The sequence below is a fragment of the Silurus meridionalis genome, chromosome 5 (assembly GCF_014805685.1).
Source record: "Silurus meridionalis isolate SWU-2019-XX chromosome 5, ASM1480568v1, whole genome shotgun sequence".
Classification (NCBI taxonomy): domain Eukaryota; kingdom Metazoa; phylum Chordata; class Actinopteri; order Siluriformes; family Siluridae; genus Silurus; species Silurus meridionalis.
Window position 1 is genome coordinate 24,668,120 of NC_060888.1, and position 15,490 is coordinate 24,683,609.

Sequence of the window (15,490 nt, forward strand, 5' to 3'; positions counted from 1 at the left end):
TCATGACGCTCTATCCTGGCCACCAATCTCTTTTTTTTGACACATTTCTTACTCATGACACTCCTCCGAACCAGGATATATTATTTGTTGTGCTCATTTGCTGCTTCTATTGACACATTTATCATCTCTTTAAATTATTTACGTGGATTTATTAACGAATTACTGCACAAAATGTTTCATGCATTTCAAAAACACGAGAATGCAAACATTTGCTATTGAATAAAAAGATATTTTTGCACAATTTGTCAGTGAAATGAATAAAAGTATTGTAATTGACTTGTCATATGACTAACAGCATTCAGTTACATATACAGGACACAATAGTTGTTTATTGGTTTGCCAGCCTACCCATAATCCCTTCTGTTTTAGAAAATTGACCGTTAAATTACAAAAACAAGCATGAACCCGCATTGCATTATGGGAAATGTAGTTGTCCGCGTTGCTTCTTCGCTCATTCCGAAAGCTAAAGAACTTCAATAGGTTCTACTTCCGTAAATAGACGCGTCGATCTTTTTTTTTTCTTCTCCTCCTATACGCATTGGGGTAGTCCCGCCTCCCGCGGTATGATTGGTTCGTAGCACCAGATTTCTGGATTGTGATTGGTTGATAGTTCAAAACATTCGTAAACGTCAAAACGGCGCACGGCTTTTGAGTTTAAACACAAACTAATGACCAATTGCGGCACACGAGGCGGGGTTTGACGGAATATGGATAGGAAAACGTTTATTTGGCCATCAGGATTCATCGAGAATCTAACCAACGTTTGTGTGGTGAGGAACGAGGTGAAGACTTTATTTTGATCCTAGCCGAGCTTTGGGATCGAGTCGTTTTTATTTCTCGGCAGAGTCAGGTAAGGGTGTTGACGCGAAAACGTGTCAAGCTTGCGTATTATTTGTAGGGAGATCTTAGGGAATGGAGGGACAGGAAAACAGAGGAGCCTGATCCACAAACCAAAGCATCTGCGTAGATATTAAAAAGCTCGCTTTCAGAAAATAGATACCATCTGAAATGCAAGGCTGAAGTAGCTATAGTGCACTATGTAGGGTTTATGAGCTGTAAATCCATGCCCTACATAGTGCACTAGTATAGGGTGTTAGTAGTCATTTAAGACTGAGCCGGAGTCATGTCAGTGTCATACCAATACAAACTAACCAGCTGGAGGGACGTGGAAAGGCCTTGTCCTGTTTTGACATTTGGTCCAAACCCTTATGGTTTGTTCACACACACACACACACACACACACACACACACACACACACACACACACACAAAACCTAGGAAGTTTGTCATTCCAGCTGTGTAGTTCTGCAAATATTGGACCTAAATCCTGATCAGATCTTCACCTCTGTCCAAAAAGTTAATACAGAGAACTACGATAAGCAGACAACACTAAAATGGGTCTAGTCCCCGATGATGTTAGGAAGCTGTGATCAGAGCTCAGGATCCCCCCCCAACCTTCTGATCAATAACTCAGTGCCTTAAGCACTGAGCTACCACTTCCACCATGATCCTATAAGAGTTCGATCAGAGTTTAAGTCAAAGGGATGGCAAATCAGGCCAGTCTGAATTGTACAAATATATTAAAGTAGGTCTTCACTATCGAAATCTCAAGAAGGAAGAATTTCAATCTGAAAGAGGATTTCCAACAGACTTTCAGCATCACTGTGACCCTCCCAAGAATTTTTCTTTATTTGATGCGGTCACCACTGGCGTAGACTTCGACTTCGAGACTTTGACATTGTAGTGATACAAAGAAATGTACTTATTAAAAAAACTTATAGGCACTAACATAAATCTATACTATATAACCTATTTATTTCTATGAAGATGCTTTTAAAAGCACTATACAAATAAAAAAAAAAATCACTACAGGAAGTGATATTAGATCAAACCATAACGCCTGAGGCCACGTACAAGGTACTTTTGCATTGATGGGTCTAACTTCAGGAACTTGTACAGAACTTGTTCTGAAAATGTACAGTGTGCAGGGCAGGTGTCTAGGATTCATAGGTCCATCAGTAATGGAATCAAGCAATAAACCCCGATGCTGCCAGCACTATGAGGTGAGGTTATGATGTTGGAATGCAGTGTTCGGTTCGCACCAAACATTACATTTGATTCTGGCATATATTTTTGTAAATGGAAAAAGTCTACCAAAAGGCTTCCAATGTTGAACAAACTTCAGATAGACAGCATTTATTTGTTTATTTTTGTGGAGAGTAGTGAACCCCTGTGAGGATAATCTCAATAATATCACACTAGGTCACAACGGACCCAAGGGTAACATCTGAGGTTAACACACTTATAGGTTACTTTTACATTGATTGGTCCACTATCAGGAAACCGCTGAACATGTACAGTGCGCATGGTAGGTGTTTGCTATGCTGTATTAAGAAAAAAAAACACTTCTGTTGTCCAAGGTTTGTTTAGCATTAGAAGCCTGTTGGTAGACTGTTCTGTGGACAAGATGCATGTGAAAAATTAACAACAACAAAAGAACGTAACGTTTCTTGCAACCAAACACTACATTCCAAGATCATAACTTCATCCCAGATGTAAAACATAACAGTGACAGCATCATGATTTTGGACCAATTTAATGCTGGGACATTTTGTTATTACTATGATGCCTTAGCAAAGCCACTTACTGTAGATAGCACCTTTAAATGTGTCGAAATGTGTCCTTCTATCATTCTCCATATTTTTCTAATACATTTGTCAATCTATTGGCAAATCTTAGTGGTGAAAACTGCAATCTGCTACCTTGACTACATCATGCTGTAAATGATCTTTCCCTCAGCTCGGCACGAGTCAGTAAAACGTGCCAGCGCTCTGCGTTAAACTTTAGTCAATATGAGTTGGTGAAACGTTACGAAAGGTAACGAGCAAACAACGCGCACTTCTTCAACCTGGCTTGCCTTGCCGAGTCTAGTCATGTTGCCTGGTAACCTGCAGATCAAATATCCAAGCGATGAAAAGGACGTTTAACGTTTTTTTTTTAGTCTCTGAGCCTTTATTTTTTCACTTCTTGACCCCAGCGTGAGACGGTGTCGAGTCTCTGGCAACAGCTGAGCACCAGCAACATGTAACAATGAGGATTGTTGGGGGATTTTCCAGCACAATTCAAGTGCTTTCCAGCTGGTTGGGCTTTACAACACTGACGCTGCAAATTTGTAACTAATTTCTGAACTCAAAATCTGAACTCGTACTTTCAGATTATACTCGCTTTCCCGAAGATCCTTAAATCAACTTTAAATTCAATTCATTTTTAGTGGTCAAACAATATGAACACTTTGTCTCAAAGCAGCTTTACAGAGATATAGAGGTTACACTGTTGTATAAAAGAACGTATTAGTTTAGCGGCTGTAAGTTTGTTCTTTATATATGGAAGTTTATCCCTAATGAGTGAGCCAGTGGCGACTGTGGAAAGAGTTAAGAGTAAGAAACCTTGAGACAGGGTTCCTACGCATTTTGGAAAAGCACGAAAAAGTATGGAATTTGAGTTGAGGGATTTCCAGGTTTGGATTAGTATGGAAAAATAAAACCGCTGAGTATTGAAAAATATTTGTTTCCATACTATTTCCATATTCAGTTTTCTAAAATATAAAATTAAGCATTTGTAAAAAAAAAATCTTTTGGGAAGTCTGGAAATTGGAGTCTGGAAAACTATACATGCAGAAATCTTCATGCAAACTGTGGCTATGAGCCGTTGTAGTAGACTGTTACTGATATTAATTACAGTCCAGATTCAACCTTGTAGTTCTTGAGTTGCTCAGTCACTTTATGGATCTTCAGGCTGTTTATGTGAAACCGTCCTCAGCTGCACAGAGTTTCTCCAATTAAAGAGAACTCCATCCAGAGGTTGGGTGTCGAGATGAACCAAGCAGATCTAAAAAGATAAAAGAGACAGGAGCCCAAGCCACTGATATTTCAGGAGCATGTTTAATTTGACACACACACACACACACACACACACACACACACACACACACACACACACACACACACACACACACAGAGAGAGAGAGAGAGAGAGAGAGAGAGAGAGAGAGAGAGAAGGAGATTGTTGATTCTGGTTGATTATTGTTTTAACATGCACTATATTTCAAAAAATATTGGGTCACCTGAACTTTCCTGCTATATGTGATTCTTTTCCAAACTTTTATCACAAATCTGGAGGCACACAATTGTACAGGACGTCTTTAGATGCGCTGTAATAAAATTTTGCATTCACTTGAACTTGGAAACCCAAACCTGTTCCAGCATGGCAATGAGCACACAATGAGCTCCTTGAAGATCTGGTTTACATGCTTTGGAGAGGAAGTATTGAGTGACCTGCTATAGAGATCTGATCTCATCCCTACAGAACACCTTTGGGATGAAACACTTTTTCACACAGGGCCATGTAGTTTTGGATTTTGTTTTCCCTCAATAATACAAACCTTCATTTTAAAAACTGCATGTTGTGTTCACTTGTGTTATCTTTTACTAATATTTAAGATAGTTTGATAATCTGAAACATTAAAGTGTGACAAACATGCTAAACAATAAGAAATCAGGAAGGGGCAAACACTTTTTCACACCACTGTACCTACCTGAAGAAGAACATGAAGAAAAGGGATGAGCAGTAACACAGGAAATAATGCTCAGACCGTAAAATGGCAATGCGGCACAGTTTTTCGGGGTGTCTCTCGTGCTTTTTTTATGAATTTTATTTCAAAATTTTGCATATATGTATTTTAATGGATGTACCATAATGGAAAGCATGGATTCAGAGTATCATGCCAGTTTGCAATAATCTGATGTTCCTCAGTATTTTCTTCCTAAAATTTCTTTATATCAACCAATCTGAATCTTTGTCCAGATCACCGCTGACTTGTAGAGGATGCCCAAAGAACCCAATGACTCATCCAATGAGGAGGGAAAGAAGGTCGACTCTGAAGGGTCAGAAGACTCCAAAGGCCAGACAGATGGATCCGAAGAGATGCTGCGTAAACGAATCAGAACGAACACGCCGAGTCCTCACCGACAGACTCCTCCATGTAAGAGCGCCTCAGAGTTTTTTTATTTCTACCACTTCTATCATAAATGTCATTTCTGAAGTATAAGTCATTAATCTCGTTGAGATCTCTATTATCAGATTGAGAATAGGTTACATTTCAAACCATAGTGTAAGATTTGCCCCGTATGCTGTCTTGTGTTCTGGTACTAAACCCTGTTTTGGTTTTCGAGACCACAAATCAATGGTCTTGTTTTGTTCTCGGTCTACGAAGACCCAATTTATTTATTTTTTAACCTTAGACCATGACATCATATACAAATAATGTTTCTAATGATTCCAATAATGCCACCATCACCTTCTGTCATTCTCTGATAAGATATCTGCTTAACATTGATGGGGTTATTATAAAAATGGGAAACAGATTTTTCCAGAAAGAATGTCGATCTCATGACAGCCACATGTTGTCTTGTTCCCAAATCTGGAGAACAAACGAATTTCTGCATTCCACCCTGTTGTGCCCTTTGCATGTGCTTGCTGGCAGATAATGTGTCTGAAAAAATGAACTTCTTGTTGCAAAACCATTGTTGCCCAAGAAATGTCCAAATGAAACTGCCCTGTTCAATGTGTGTAAATATTTGTACGAGTATAAAGAAGCTTTTTCCTAAGTTGGATAAATTGTATTTAATAATACAATGTAATTGTTACAGCTATGGTAATTGGTGTGTCTTCAGCATCATGGAGTTCCTTCTCCACACTGTCAAGAATCCTCAACCCCCAATCGTTGCAACATGTTACATAAAAGAGAGGAATTTACTGATTTACCTTTTGGCTAGTTTTATGTTGAGCACATTGAATGCTTTGTTTTAGTTTTTTTTTCTTTGCTAACAGTGGCTATTTAGAAGTAGTGCAGAAGAAGCAGAAAGCTGGGTTCAGGACTGAATTTTGTTGTTGTTGATTTATACCCATTTATAACTGTGAAAGGGAGAAGGAGTGTGCTGGTAGCGATCTTTAAGAATAATGGAGATGTGCAGACCTGCAGTAACTACGAGGGAATAAGGTTGATCAGTCACACTATGAAGTTATGGGAAAGAGTAGTGGAAGCCAGGCTGAGAGAAGAGGTGACCAGGAAGATGCACCACAGATGCATTGTTTGCTTTGAGAATGTTGATGGAGAAGTATAGAGAAGGTCAGAAGGAGTTGCATTGTGTGTTTGTGGATTTAGAGAAAACTGATGACAGGGTGGAGAGAGGAGTTGTGGTATTGTATGAGGAAGTCAGGTGTGAAAGAGAAGTATGTGAGGGTGGTGCAGGACATGTTTGATGACAGTGTGACAGCAGTGAAGTGTGCAGTAGGAACGACAGCCTGGTTCAAGGCGGAGGTTGGACTGCAGCAAGGATCGGCTCTGAGCCCTTTCCTGTTTGCAGTGGTGATGGACAGGTTGACAGACGAGGTCAGACAGGAGTGTCCGTGGACTATGATGTTCGCGGATGATATTGTGATTTGTGGTGAGAGTAGGGAGCAGGTTGAGAAGAGCCTGGAGAGGTGGAGGTACGTGCTGGAGAAAAGGGGAATGAAAGTCAGTAGGAGTAAGACAGAGTTCATGTGTGTGAATGAGAGGGAGGGCAGTTTAATGGTGCGGTTGCAGGGAGAAGAGGTGGAAAAGGTGGAGGAGTTCAGGTTCCTGGGGTCAACAGTGCAAAGTAATGGAGAGTGTGTTAGAGAAGTAAAGTGAAGAGTGCAGGCAGGGTGGAGTGGGTGGAGAAGAGTGATAGCAGGAGTGATTTGTGATAGAGGAGTATCTGTGAGAGTGAAAGGGAAAGTTTATAGGACTGTGGTGAGACCTGAGATGTTGATTGGTTCAGAGACAGTGGCATTGAGTAAAAGACAGGAGGTGGAGCTGGAGGTAGCAGAGCTGAAGATGTTGAGTTTTTCATAAAAAATATGGTGACATCTGACTTTTCCAGCCAAATAACTACATGATGAGGTTTTTGTATACCCTGTATTTGGTGTAAAAAGGAGGGCTGTATATTGTTTATTGTGTTAACAGCCAGCCCGTCCAAGTTGGTGTCGGTGGAGGAGCTGATGGAGACTGCTAAAGGCGTGACTAACATGGCGCTGGCTCACGAGATCGTAGTGAACGGTGGCTTCCAAATCAAACCCAATGAACCTGCTGAGGGAAGGTACAGTCATTTTTAATCATGAATTTAAATCACTCAATCATGAAACTAGACGAGAACATTAACTTTTATTTCCTTTTTTTATTTGCAGTTTAGAGAAACGAGTTAAGGAAATTGTTCACAAAGCATTCTGGGATTGTCTCGAAACCCAGCTGAACGATGACCCACCTGTCTACGAGCACGCTATCAAACTGGTTGGGGAAATTAAAGAGGTAAGATCGTCAAAGCCACAGAGGCTTGATCACGGTTCCGTAAAATCCAAGTATCAATTATAGGTACGAATGCTTTCCGTTTCTAGCAGCTATAAACAGCCATTCCCATACCGCCCCTTTTGAAGTTAATACAATGTTGCAGTTTACTTTGTTCTGAAGCTTTTCAAAGGAACATTAAATGTCTTTGGGGAAAAAAAATAAAAAAATGAATATAAAGAACGCCAGATTGCATTTTTTTCTCCCTGACATGATTGATGTGTCTGATAGGTGTTGATGAAAATAAACTGATTTCTGTTCTGATCTTCTGGTCTGTAAAGGTCTTATGTATGAGCATTCATAATAATCAATTCAGCTTAGATCAAGAGTAATATCATCTCAGGTCAGAAACTCGTGGCAATTACTCATTTTCGATGCCCATCTCTAGACTTTGCTGTCCTTCCTGATGCCGTACCAGACGCGTCTGAAAGGACAGATCGAGGAGGCGCTGGACCTGTCGCTCATCCAGCAGCAGGCGGAGAACGGGGCGCTGGAAATCGGCAAAGTGGCCAAGTTTATTATCAACACCATGGCCGACTTTTGCGCGCCGTGTCGGGACAAAGAAGTGCACCAGCTGCGGGACATCACGGACACCGTGCTTCTTTTCAGGTGAGGGATCACCAACCTTCTCCTAAAGTCTCCTTGAATAGGGAGGTTCATTTCAGTATTTATAGTGTACAACTATATTCCCCGCCTCGCAGGTCTATTTTTCCTGTGTTGGACAAAATGAAGATTGACATGGCCAACTTTGCTGTCAGTAGTCTCCGGCCACAACTGCTGCAGCACTCGGTGGAGTACGAGAGGAACAAGTTTCAGGAGTTACTCAACAAACAGCCTAGTGAGACGACTTCTTATACATTACAAATCATCAAACAAAATACTTGTGAATATATAAAATACATTTTATCGATGTTGAATATATTTATAAGGAGATATTTTTGTCTCCAGTGTCACAGCTTTGCAGCTAAAGGTGTAAATATAAGGACCGTTTATAGCTGCTACACTATATGGTCAAAAGTTTGTGGACGCCTGACTATTAGATTCGTACGTGCTTTTTGAAAATTTTCTGGCATGTTCCACTCGTGAAGATTTGTGCTCATTTAGCCACAAGGGTGATAGTAAATTCAGGTACGGATGTGGGTGAGGTGACGAGGCCTGGGGCGCTGCTGTCATCGTGTTATCAACTCATCCCAAAGGTATTTAGTAGTGTTTGGGTCAGAGATCTATAGAAGGTCTCTCAAGATCTTCCACTCTAAATCATATCTTCATGGAGCTGGCTTTGTGCACAGGGGCATTGTCATGCTGGGTCAGGTTTGAGTCTCCTAGTTCAAGCTCGTCCTACCACATCCTATACAAGCGTGCGCCTTCAGGGTTCCGTGTGAGGTGTCCTGATACTTTTGTCCACATAGTGTGTGCACGATGAGTGATGACAGGAACTCAAAAGTGTCCATCAGCCTTCATATAAGTTTGTGCTTGTTTTCAGATGCTCTGGACTACACTCAGAAATGGCTGAGGGAGTCGGCAGACTCGTTTGTTAAAGGTGCTGAAGAGGGTGCAGCAGGCTCACCCGGGTCATCCTCACAGCTGTTACAGAACATCCAAAACCACGCCTATTTACAACTGCTGCGCTGGGAGGACAGCCCAGATACTTTCCCCGAGGTGGGCCAGTGGCTTCTGACATTTCTGAGTGCCATTATAACACAACTACACACCATCTGTTTATAAATCTGTCTGTCTTTTTGTTCTTTTGTTTGTTTTTCTGTTCTATCTGTGTATTTGCCTTTACTTCCATTTCTGTCATTCTGTTTTTCCCTATTTTTTTCCATCTGTCTGACTATATTTCACTATCTGGCTGTTTCTCTCTGTCTTGCCCTCTGCTCGTATCCTGTCTGCCACTTTTCTATGCGTATCTGTTTTCCCTCTATAAACCATCATCTCGTCCTCTACAACCTGCCCTTCCCCCTCCCTCCTTTATTTTCAATGTTTATTTTCTTGAAATTAAATCCTCTCACTAACTATAGCGCACGCTCTCTCTCTCTCTTTCTCACTCTTTCTCACTCTCTGCCTGTCTAGACACTGCTGATGGACCGCGGCAGGTTTCTGGAGATGCAGCTCGAGCTGGAGCGCTTGGCAATGGTGGCGTCTGTGCTGCTGATCGTGTATAACATTGCAGGGGAGGCGATCACAGGGTTGCCAGGTCTTATGGACACACTGAAGAGCACCGTGAGGATCCTGCTGGCTGATATGCACACACCGTAAGCATGAAACTGCACACCGGCAATCAATCTACTTCTCTCCATACTCACAGACAAGAGCAATCGAATCTCTGTCTGCGTGCGTGTGTGTGTGTGTGTGTGTGTGTGTGTGTGTGTGTGTGTGTGTGTGTGTGTGTGTGTGTGTGTGTGTGTGTGGGGCTTACAGGTTTTTCAAAGCAGACGAGACTTTAACGGCCATCGGAGAGAAACTGTGTTTGGAGCTGATGGAACGTCTGACTCAGCATGGCTTCTCACCTTTTCATCCAGACAGAGAGAACACCCTGAAAGGCCAGATCGCAGCCGTCAAGTCCCACGATAACCCCATCCGTAAACTCGTTGGTAATGACTTTATTTGTTTGAATTACAGGGCTCTCATTGGCTTAGGTGCAAGAAAATTTTATTTAAAATAATAATAATAATTACAGGATAATACAGGAAACTATCATATATTCTGTACTATATATCTTTTTAAAGCTCTGTTCAGAACTGAAACCAATATAAACCATATTGACAATAGTTTGTAAACACCAGAGCATACGGTTTGTGTGTGCAAATTTCTGATTATCCCATTTAACATCTCTCCATTTGTGGAGATTTCTGCTCATTCAGCCTCAAGGGTGTTAGTAAACTGGGGTACTGGGGTACTGGGCACAGTTCCAGGATCTAGTGGAACATCTTCCCAGAAGATTGGAGGTTATTAGAGAAGCAAATGGGGACTAAATGTGGTATGGGATGTTTAAAAAAGCCCACGTGTATCTTATGGTCAGGTGTCGACATATAGTGTACTTCTGTGGCTGATTTGTGGCTAAACAGCTGTTTATTTCTTTCTTTGTTGTTGTTGTCGAACAGATTCCCGGATCCAGGGATATCTCCTGGCCTTCATGGAACTGGGTCCTCAAGGGGGCTTACCGGCTGTTCCTGGTGGTCTGGTTCCTATCAGCAAAGAGCTGGAAGACATCGGAACCAGACTGAACCGTCTGGTGAACTTCAACAAGCTCGTCTACTCGCCGTTTTACCACAACCTTTTGGAGGACGCCATTCAGGCCGGGGGGAGTGGGGCTACTTAGGGTGGGGGGTCACATAAAACTGACGAGTGGAATGAACCAGGCAGCCTACCGTAGGGTCCTAGAAACAACTGGGTTTATGGTTTTGCAGATTATATCCCCAAAACTCACCTTCTGTCTACGCTAACAAAGGATTTATATCAATAAATAAAACATTTAGAGCCTACTATCCTGCCATATTCGTATCCCACAAACTTATATTTTCGTTCTTGCTTTAGTTCTGTGCCACTTGAAGGTGTGGATGGTGTTTATTTTTTTCTTCTCAATGTCTAAATGGCAGTAAGAGATCGTAATAATCAGGATTCAGTTATTCAACAAGTCACTGAATAATATAGTGTACTCGAACATACTCGGTACGTGGTTAAAGTCGTGATAACTAGAATGGCGTGAAGGCATAGACAAGAAATCATCTAGGATGTCGACACGACTATTCGGCAGCATCCAAAATCGAACGGATTTAAGCCACGTTTAGTAAAACGATTGTAACGAAGGGGATTTGGAAAATCTGCTACACTGAAATACAACAGTGTTAAACTTACATATAAAAACATAGCTCAAGTACAGTACAGACCAAAGTTTGGACACACCTTCTCATTCAAAGAGTTTTCTTTATTTTCATGACTATGAAAATTGTAGATTCACACTAAAGGCATCAAAACTATGAATTAACACGTGTGGAATTATATATGGAATTATATACATAACAAAAAAGTGTGAAACAACTGAAAAATGTCATATTCTAGGTTTTTCAAAGTAGCCACCTTTTGCTTTGATTACTGCTTTGCACACTCTTGGCATTCTCTTGATGAGCTTTAAGAGGTAGTCACCTGAAATGGTCTTCCAACAGTCTTGAAGGAGTTCCCCGAGAGATGCTTGGCACTTGTTGGCCCTTTTGTCTTCACTCTGCGGTCCAGCTCACCCCTAAACCATCTCGATTGGGTTCAGGTCCGGTGACTGTGGAGGCCAGGTCATCTGGCGCAGCACCCCATCACTCTCCTTCTTGGTCAAATAGCCCTTGATGCCTTCAGTGTGACTCTACAATTTTCATAGTCATGAAAATAAAGAAAACTCTTTGAATGAGAAGGTGTGTCCAAACTTTTGGTCTGTACTGTACATTTAAAAGGGGAGCTATGGGAAATAATATATAGTGGCCATGATATGACATAATATTTTAAGGGCTCCATTGAATTATTTCCAAATCCGTTTCCTGGCCACAAATGTTTTGTTTTTTTGTCGTTTTTTTTTTAAACTCATAGCAGCTATTAGAAATTAAAATGAATAAAGACAAGAAATCAGTTCGTTTATAACGACATTGTTACAGAAACCTAAGAATGTAGATGATTGATAATATTACACTTGATGCATAAACACACATTCTGGCACAAATTCCGCAAAAAAAAAAAAAAAATTTCCCCATTTTGGAATAATGACCAGGAAGGCCAAGAACATTTGAGCTTGACACAGAAGTTGTACAATTCAGGACCCTTTTGAGGAGATCATTGTTGCTTCGAAATATTACCTTTATCTCAAAATAATCACCTCAGAAACTTCATAAAAAACCCATAAATAAAAATCTAAGAAATACTATTGGGAGATTTAAGCTCCGCCCCCTCCACACCTCTAACGCTGAACTACTGTAAATAACATTTCTTCGCAACTTCCCTGTACAACAGTTGAACTGGTACATTGTTATAATCTTAATCATGTTTGGCCAAACAAGATCCTACTGTGTGTGTGTGTGTGTGTGTGTGTGTGTGTGTGTGTGTGTGTGTGTGTGTGTGTGTGCCTTTTTTTTCCTTTTGTTTTTTTGTCTTTTTTTTTTTTTGGATGGTGCGAAGGTGTACAGAATCTGATTGGTGCCTTAGTGGAGGGCCGGCCTCGGTTAAATGTGCGCTGCTCTCTTCCCCGTTTTCGCTTTGTGCCGATTCTAATTGTTCCACATTTATTTGGGTGGTGTGTATGTGTGTGTATGTGTGTGTATGTGTGTGTTTGGTCCAGGAGGTAAATCCGTGTAATCTTTTTTTTAAATGATTTATTTTAATTTTTCCTCGATTACATTTTTACGCATGTTTCACGAAAGAAATCGTTTCCACGTTGCTTTTCGTGTCTCTGTCCTACACTGTTACAATGCAGTATTCACAAAGAGAAGAGGGAATAAAGAGATCAAACAGATTTGTGAATTCTCAGTCTCGAAGTAGAAAATTCAGCGAGTGTTTGACGAGGGGACGAGGCATTAAAGGCGATGGTGTATTTTATTTCTTCCTGTAGCATCGTTTGATCAAACCGTGTGTCCACGAAGCATGTTTGCAACGGATACCACACCACATGCTGTACAGATGGTCCTACTTATCATCGCTGTGTGTACCGTAAAAGGTCGTTTTTGCCATGTGTGTCTTTAACTCGCATCTTTAACCCAGTAGCTTTCCTTTAATAAACAGGACTGCACTCGAGCTCGTGTATCACTGCTGTTTTCTTCACCTACAACACAAACTGCAGTGACAAATTCACTGTTCTTACTCTCAGACTCAGTGTAGCATCAGTGTAGAGTGAAATCTTACTTTCTAACTATCTTTTTCTCCCAACTCAGTTTTAGACTGACTATATTCTTACTCTGTGTCCTAATGAACCAGCTTTAGAATATATTTATCATTGGAGACTTCTAAGCACCTTGGAAGTCACTCTGGATCAGAGCATCTATCAAATACATATATATTTATTATATATCAATAATACAGTTTGTCCGGTTTATTCTGGCAGTTAAAAACACTGGAGACTCCTTCCTTTTTATTATTATTCTTTCTAAAATTACTTTCCTAAATTAGTATAATATTCCTTTTAGTTTCCAGCACCCAAGAAAGTTTAAGGCCTGAGGCTTTTTGGGTTTTTTTTGGGGAGACAAAGGAATGGAAGCGGCGTTTGTAGCTGCTATAACAAAATTACCTAAATAGAAACTTAATAAAAAATCCTGTGTTTTTTTTTCCATTACCCACGATAACATAGTGTTTTTAAACTCCATGGCTGTGCTACCTAACATTACCAGTAGATGGCAGTAACGACCTTTAGCAACTCACGCTATTCTCTGCCATTCTTTTTCAGTTAGAATACATTTTACACTTCACTTTAATTTTGTTATATATAAATAACAGGGTCCTTTTTAATTATACAGTGTCATCATTCAGAAAATTAACATATGTCTTAATATATAACTTTTTCTTCTCAATCTAGTCTGAAATGATACTTCACGCACACAATAATAACCCGCATTTTCAAACTCAAACTCATTTTTTTTTTCTTTTTTTCGTCGAAAAGAATTATACGATCATATAAACAGGAAATATAAACGAAATTCCTCGTTTTAGACCACGCGTGTCCGTCTTTAAAATACCCGGATGTAATGTCGTGTTATGATTGGTTCCCCAGACGTTTCTCACTGAGTGCCTATGGGAAATGTAGTGCATGAATCAGGACTACAAAAATAACTTTTCGGGCAAACGGGCGTGCATATATAAATATATGGCGTAAATCGTATTTTAAACGCGTCGAGGTTAATCCAAAATGTTTTAGTTTGAACTAGAATGGAAGTGAAAATGAATGACGGTGTGCAGCGTGCGAAGCGGGTAATAAGGGAAAAGTTACTTCCGCCTCCACGAGATGACGCGGGAGCGAAGAAGAAGAAGAAGGCGGAAGTGGGAGGCGCTGTTTGTGGAGCAGCAGCTCGCGCCTCGCTAAGTTGCAGACATAATCGGAGACAGGAAGCAGAAGGTTCTCGGTGGAGGAGGATTTTTTATTTTTTACTTTTTTCCTCAATTTTTTTCCCCCGTTTTCCCTTCGATATGACGAGCGGAACTCACTCTTGATGCCGAGGAGGACCGTGAATTCCACCGTGGACTAATTCCGGGCTGAGTGCATGGCTTAAAGAGCGAGTTGTGTGTAGTTCGACATGAGGGAGGCGACGGACGCTGTTTTCTCCCTCGTTGTCCAAGAACAGCAGCAGCAGCAGCAACAGCAGCAGGAGGAGGAGGACAAGATGGCAGCTTCTAGCGAGAGATCACAGGCTGCTGAAGGGGAACACTAAAGCCCGGACATGTCTCTGGCGTCCCGCTCCAGTCGCTGGCTGTGAAGGTAAACAGCGGACCGAACGGGAAGAGTTACGTGGGGGGGGGGGAGTTGGTTGTTTTCGGTAGTTTACTGGGAGTTTTGGCCTCGTCAACAGTTGGTGGCGCGTGCACGGGGACACGGGTGGGAAAGTTGCTTCGCCGTGGAGACAAATTAAAACAAACAAACTCGAGTTTTATATTTTTATCCTTTTGAAATTTCACCGACAAAAAAACAACACATTTATTTGTTTGTCCAAGTTAAAACGTCTAAGTCACGTTTCTGGGCTCAGTTCTGGGTGTTAACTAGTAGTACGTGAACTGCTAGTTATAGCTACTGGTTTATAAGTGAAGTGTTTAGATACTAAGTAAACAACTAGTAGTTACAAACCAATAAGTTTGGGACATAAATATTAGATATAATTCTGTAATCCAATATATTACGTTGTTTGTCGCGTTTATGGACTCCGGTTTGACTGTTAACTAGTAGTCCGTGTAAGTAAACTAGTTATAGAGACTATTTATTAACTAACCGACTATAAACAAAACAATAGTTTTGTGACAGAAATATAAAATGTTTTTGTTTAGATTAAAGTATCGTAACATTCTTGGACTTTTGGTTGTTTACTAGTAGCATGTGCACGTGAACTA

At 40.8% G+C, this 15,490-nt stretch overlaps 2 protein-coding genes across 7 annotated transcripts in view; both read left to right on the forward strand.

The window, feature by feature from the left end:
* The first annotated feature begins 658 nt into the window (after window positions 1–658).
* On the forward strand, window positions 659–10,751 carry tcp11l1 (t-complex 11, testis-specific-like 1). 3 transcript variants are annotated; one of them, XM_046850381.1, is made up of 10 exons: window positions 659–782; window positions 4,864–5,041; window positions 7,049–7,181; window positions 7,270–7,390; window positions 7,815–8,035; window positions 8,128–8,264; window positions 8,910–9,085; window positions 9,500–9,681; window positions 9,848–10,020; window positions 10,531–10,751. In XM_046850381.1, the coding sequence occupies exons 2-10, from the start codon at window positions 4,885–4,887 to the stop codon at window positions 10,746–10,748; spliced, it is 1,518 nt and encodes a 505-aa protein (XP_046706337.1). In that variant the 5' UTR covers window positions 659–782; window positions 4,864–4,884; the 3' UTR covers window positions 10,749–10,751. The 3 variants fall into 3 exon arrangements, with proteins under 3 accessions (XP_046706337.1, XP_046706336.1, XP_046706338.1); XM_046850380.1 differs by having other exon boundaries at window positions 693–850; XM_046850382.1 differs by having other exon boundaries at window positions 718–770.
* A 3,709-nt stretch (window positions 10,752–14,460) lies between these two features.
* The window catches only part of hipk3a (homeodomain interacting protein kinase 3a), a 39,309-nt gene continuing 38,279 nt past the window's right edge, over window positions 14,461–15,490 (forward strand). For all 4 annotated transcript variants that reach the window (XM_046849177.1, XM_046849178.1, XM_046849180.1 and 1 more), the window contains exon 1: window positions 14,461–14,867. The gene's annotated coding sequence lies outside the window, so the exon portion shown is untranslated. The remainder of the gene's footprint in view (window positions 14,868–15,490) is intronic.

Excerpts from the sequence above, each read along its gene's own strand:
- tcp11l1 (XM_046850381.1), top strand. The coding sequence starts at position 4,885 with ATGCCCAAAGAACCCAATGACTCATCCAATGAGGAGGGAAAGAAGGTC. Across the intron at positions 7,391-7,814 it reads TGGTTGGGGAAATTAAAGAG|ACTTTGCTGTCCTTCCTGAT; the intron begins GTAAGATCGTCA and ends GCCCATCTCTAG. Across the intron at positions 10,021-10,530 it reads CCCCATCCGTAAACTCGTTG|ATTCCCGGATCCAGGGATAT; the intron begins GTAATGACTTTA and ends GTTGTCGAACAG.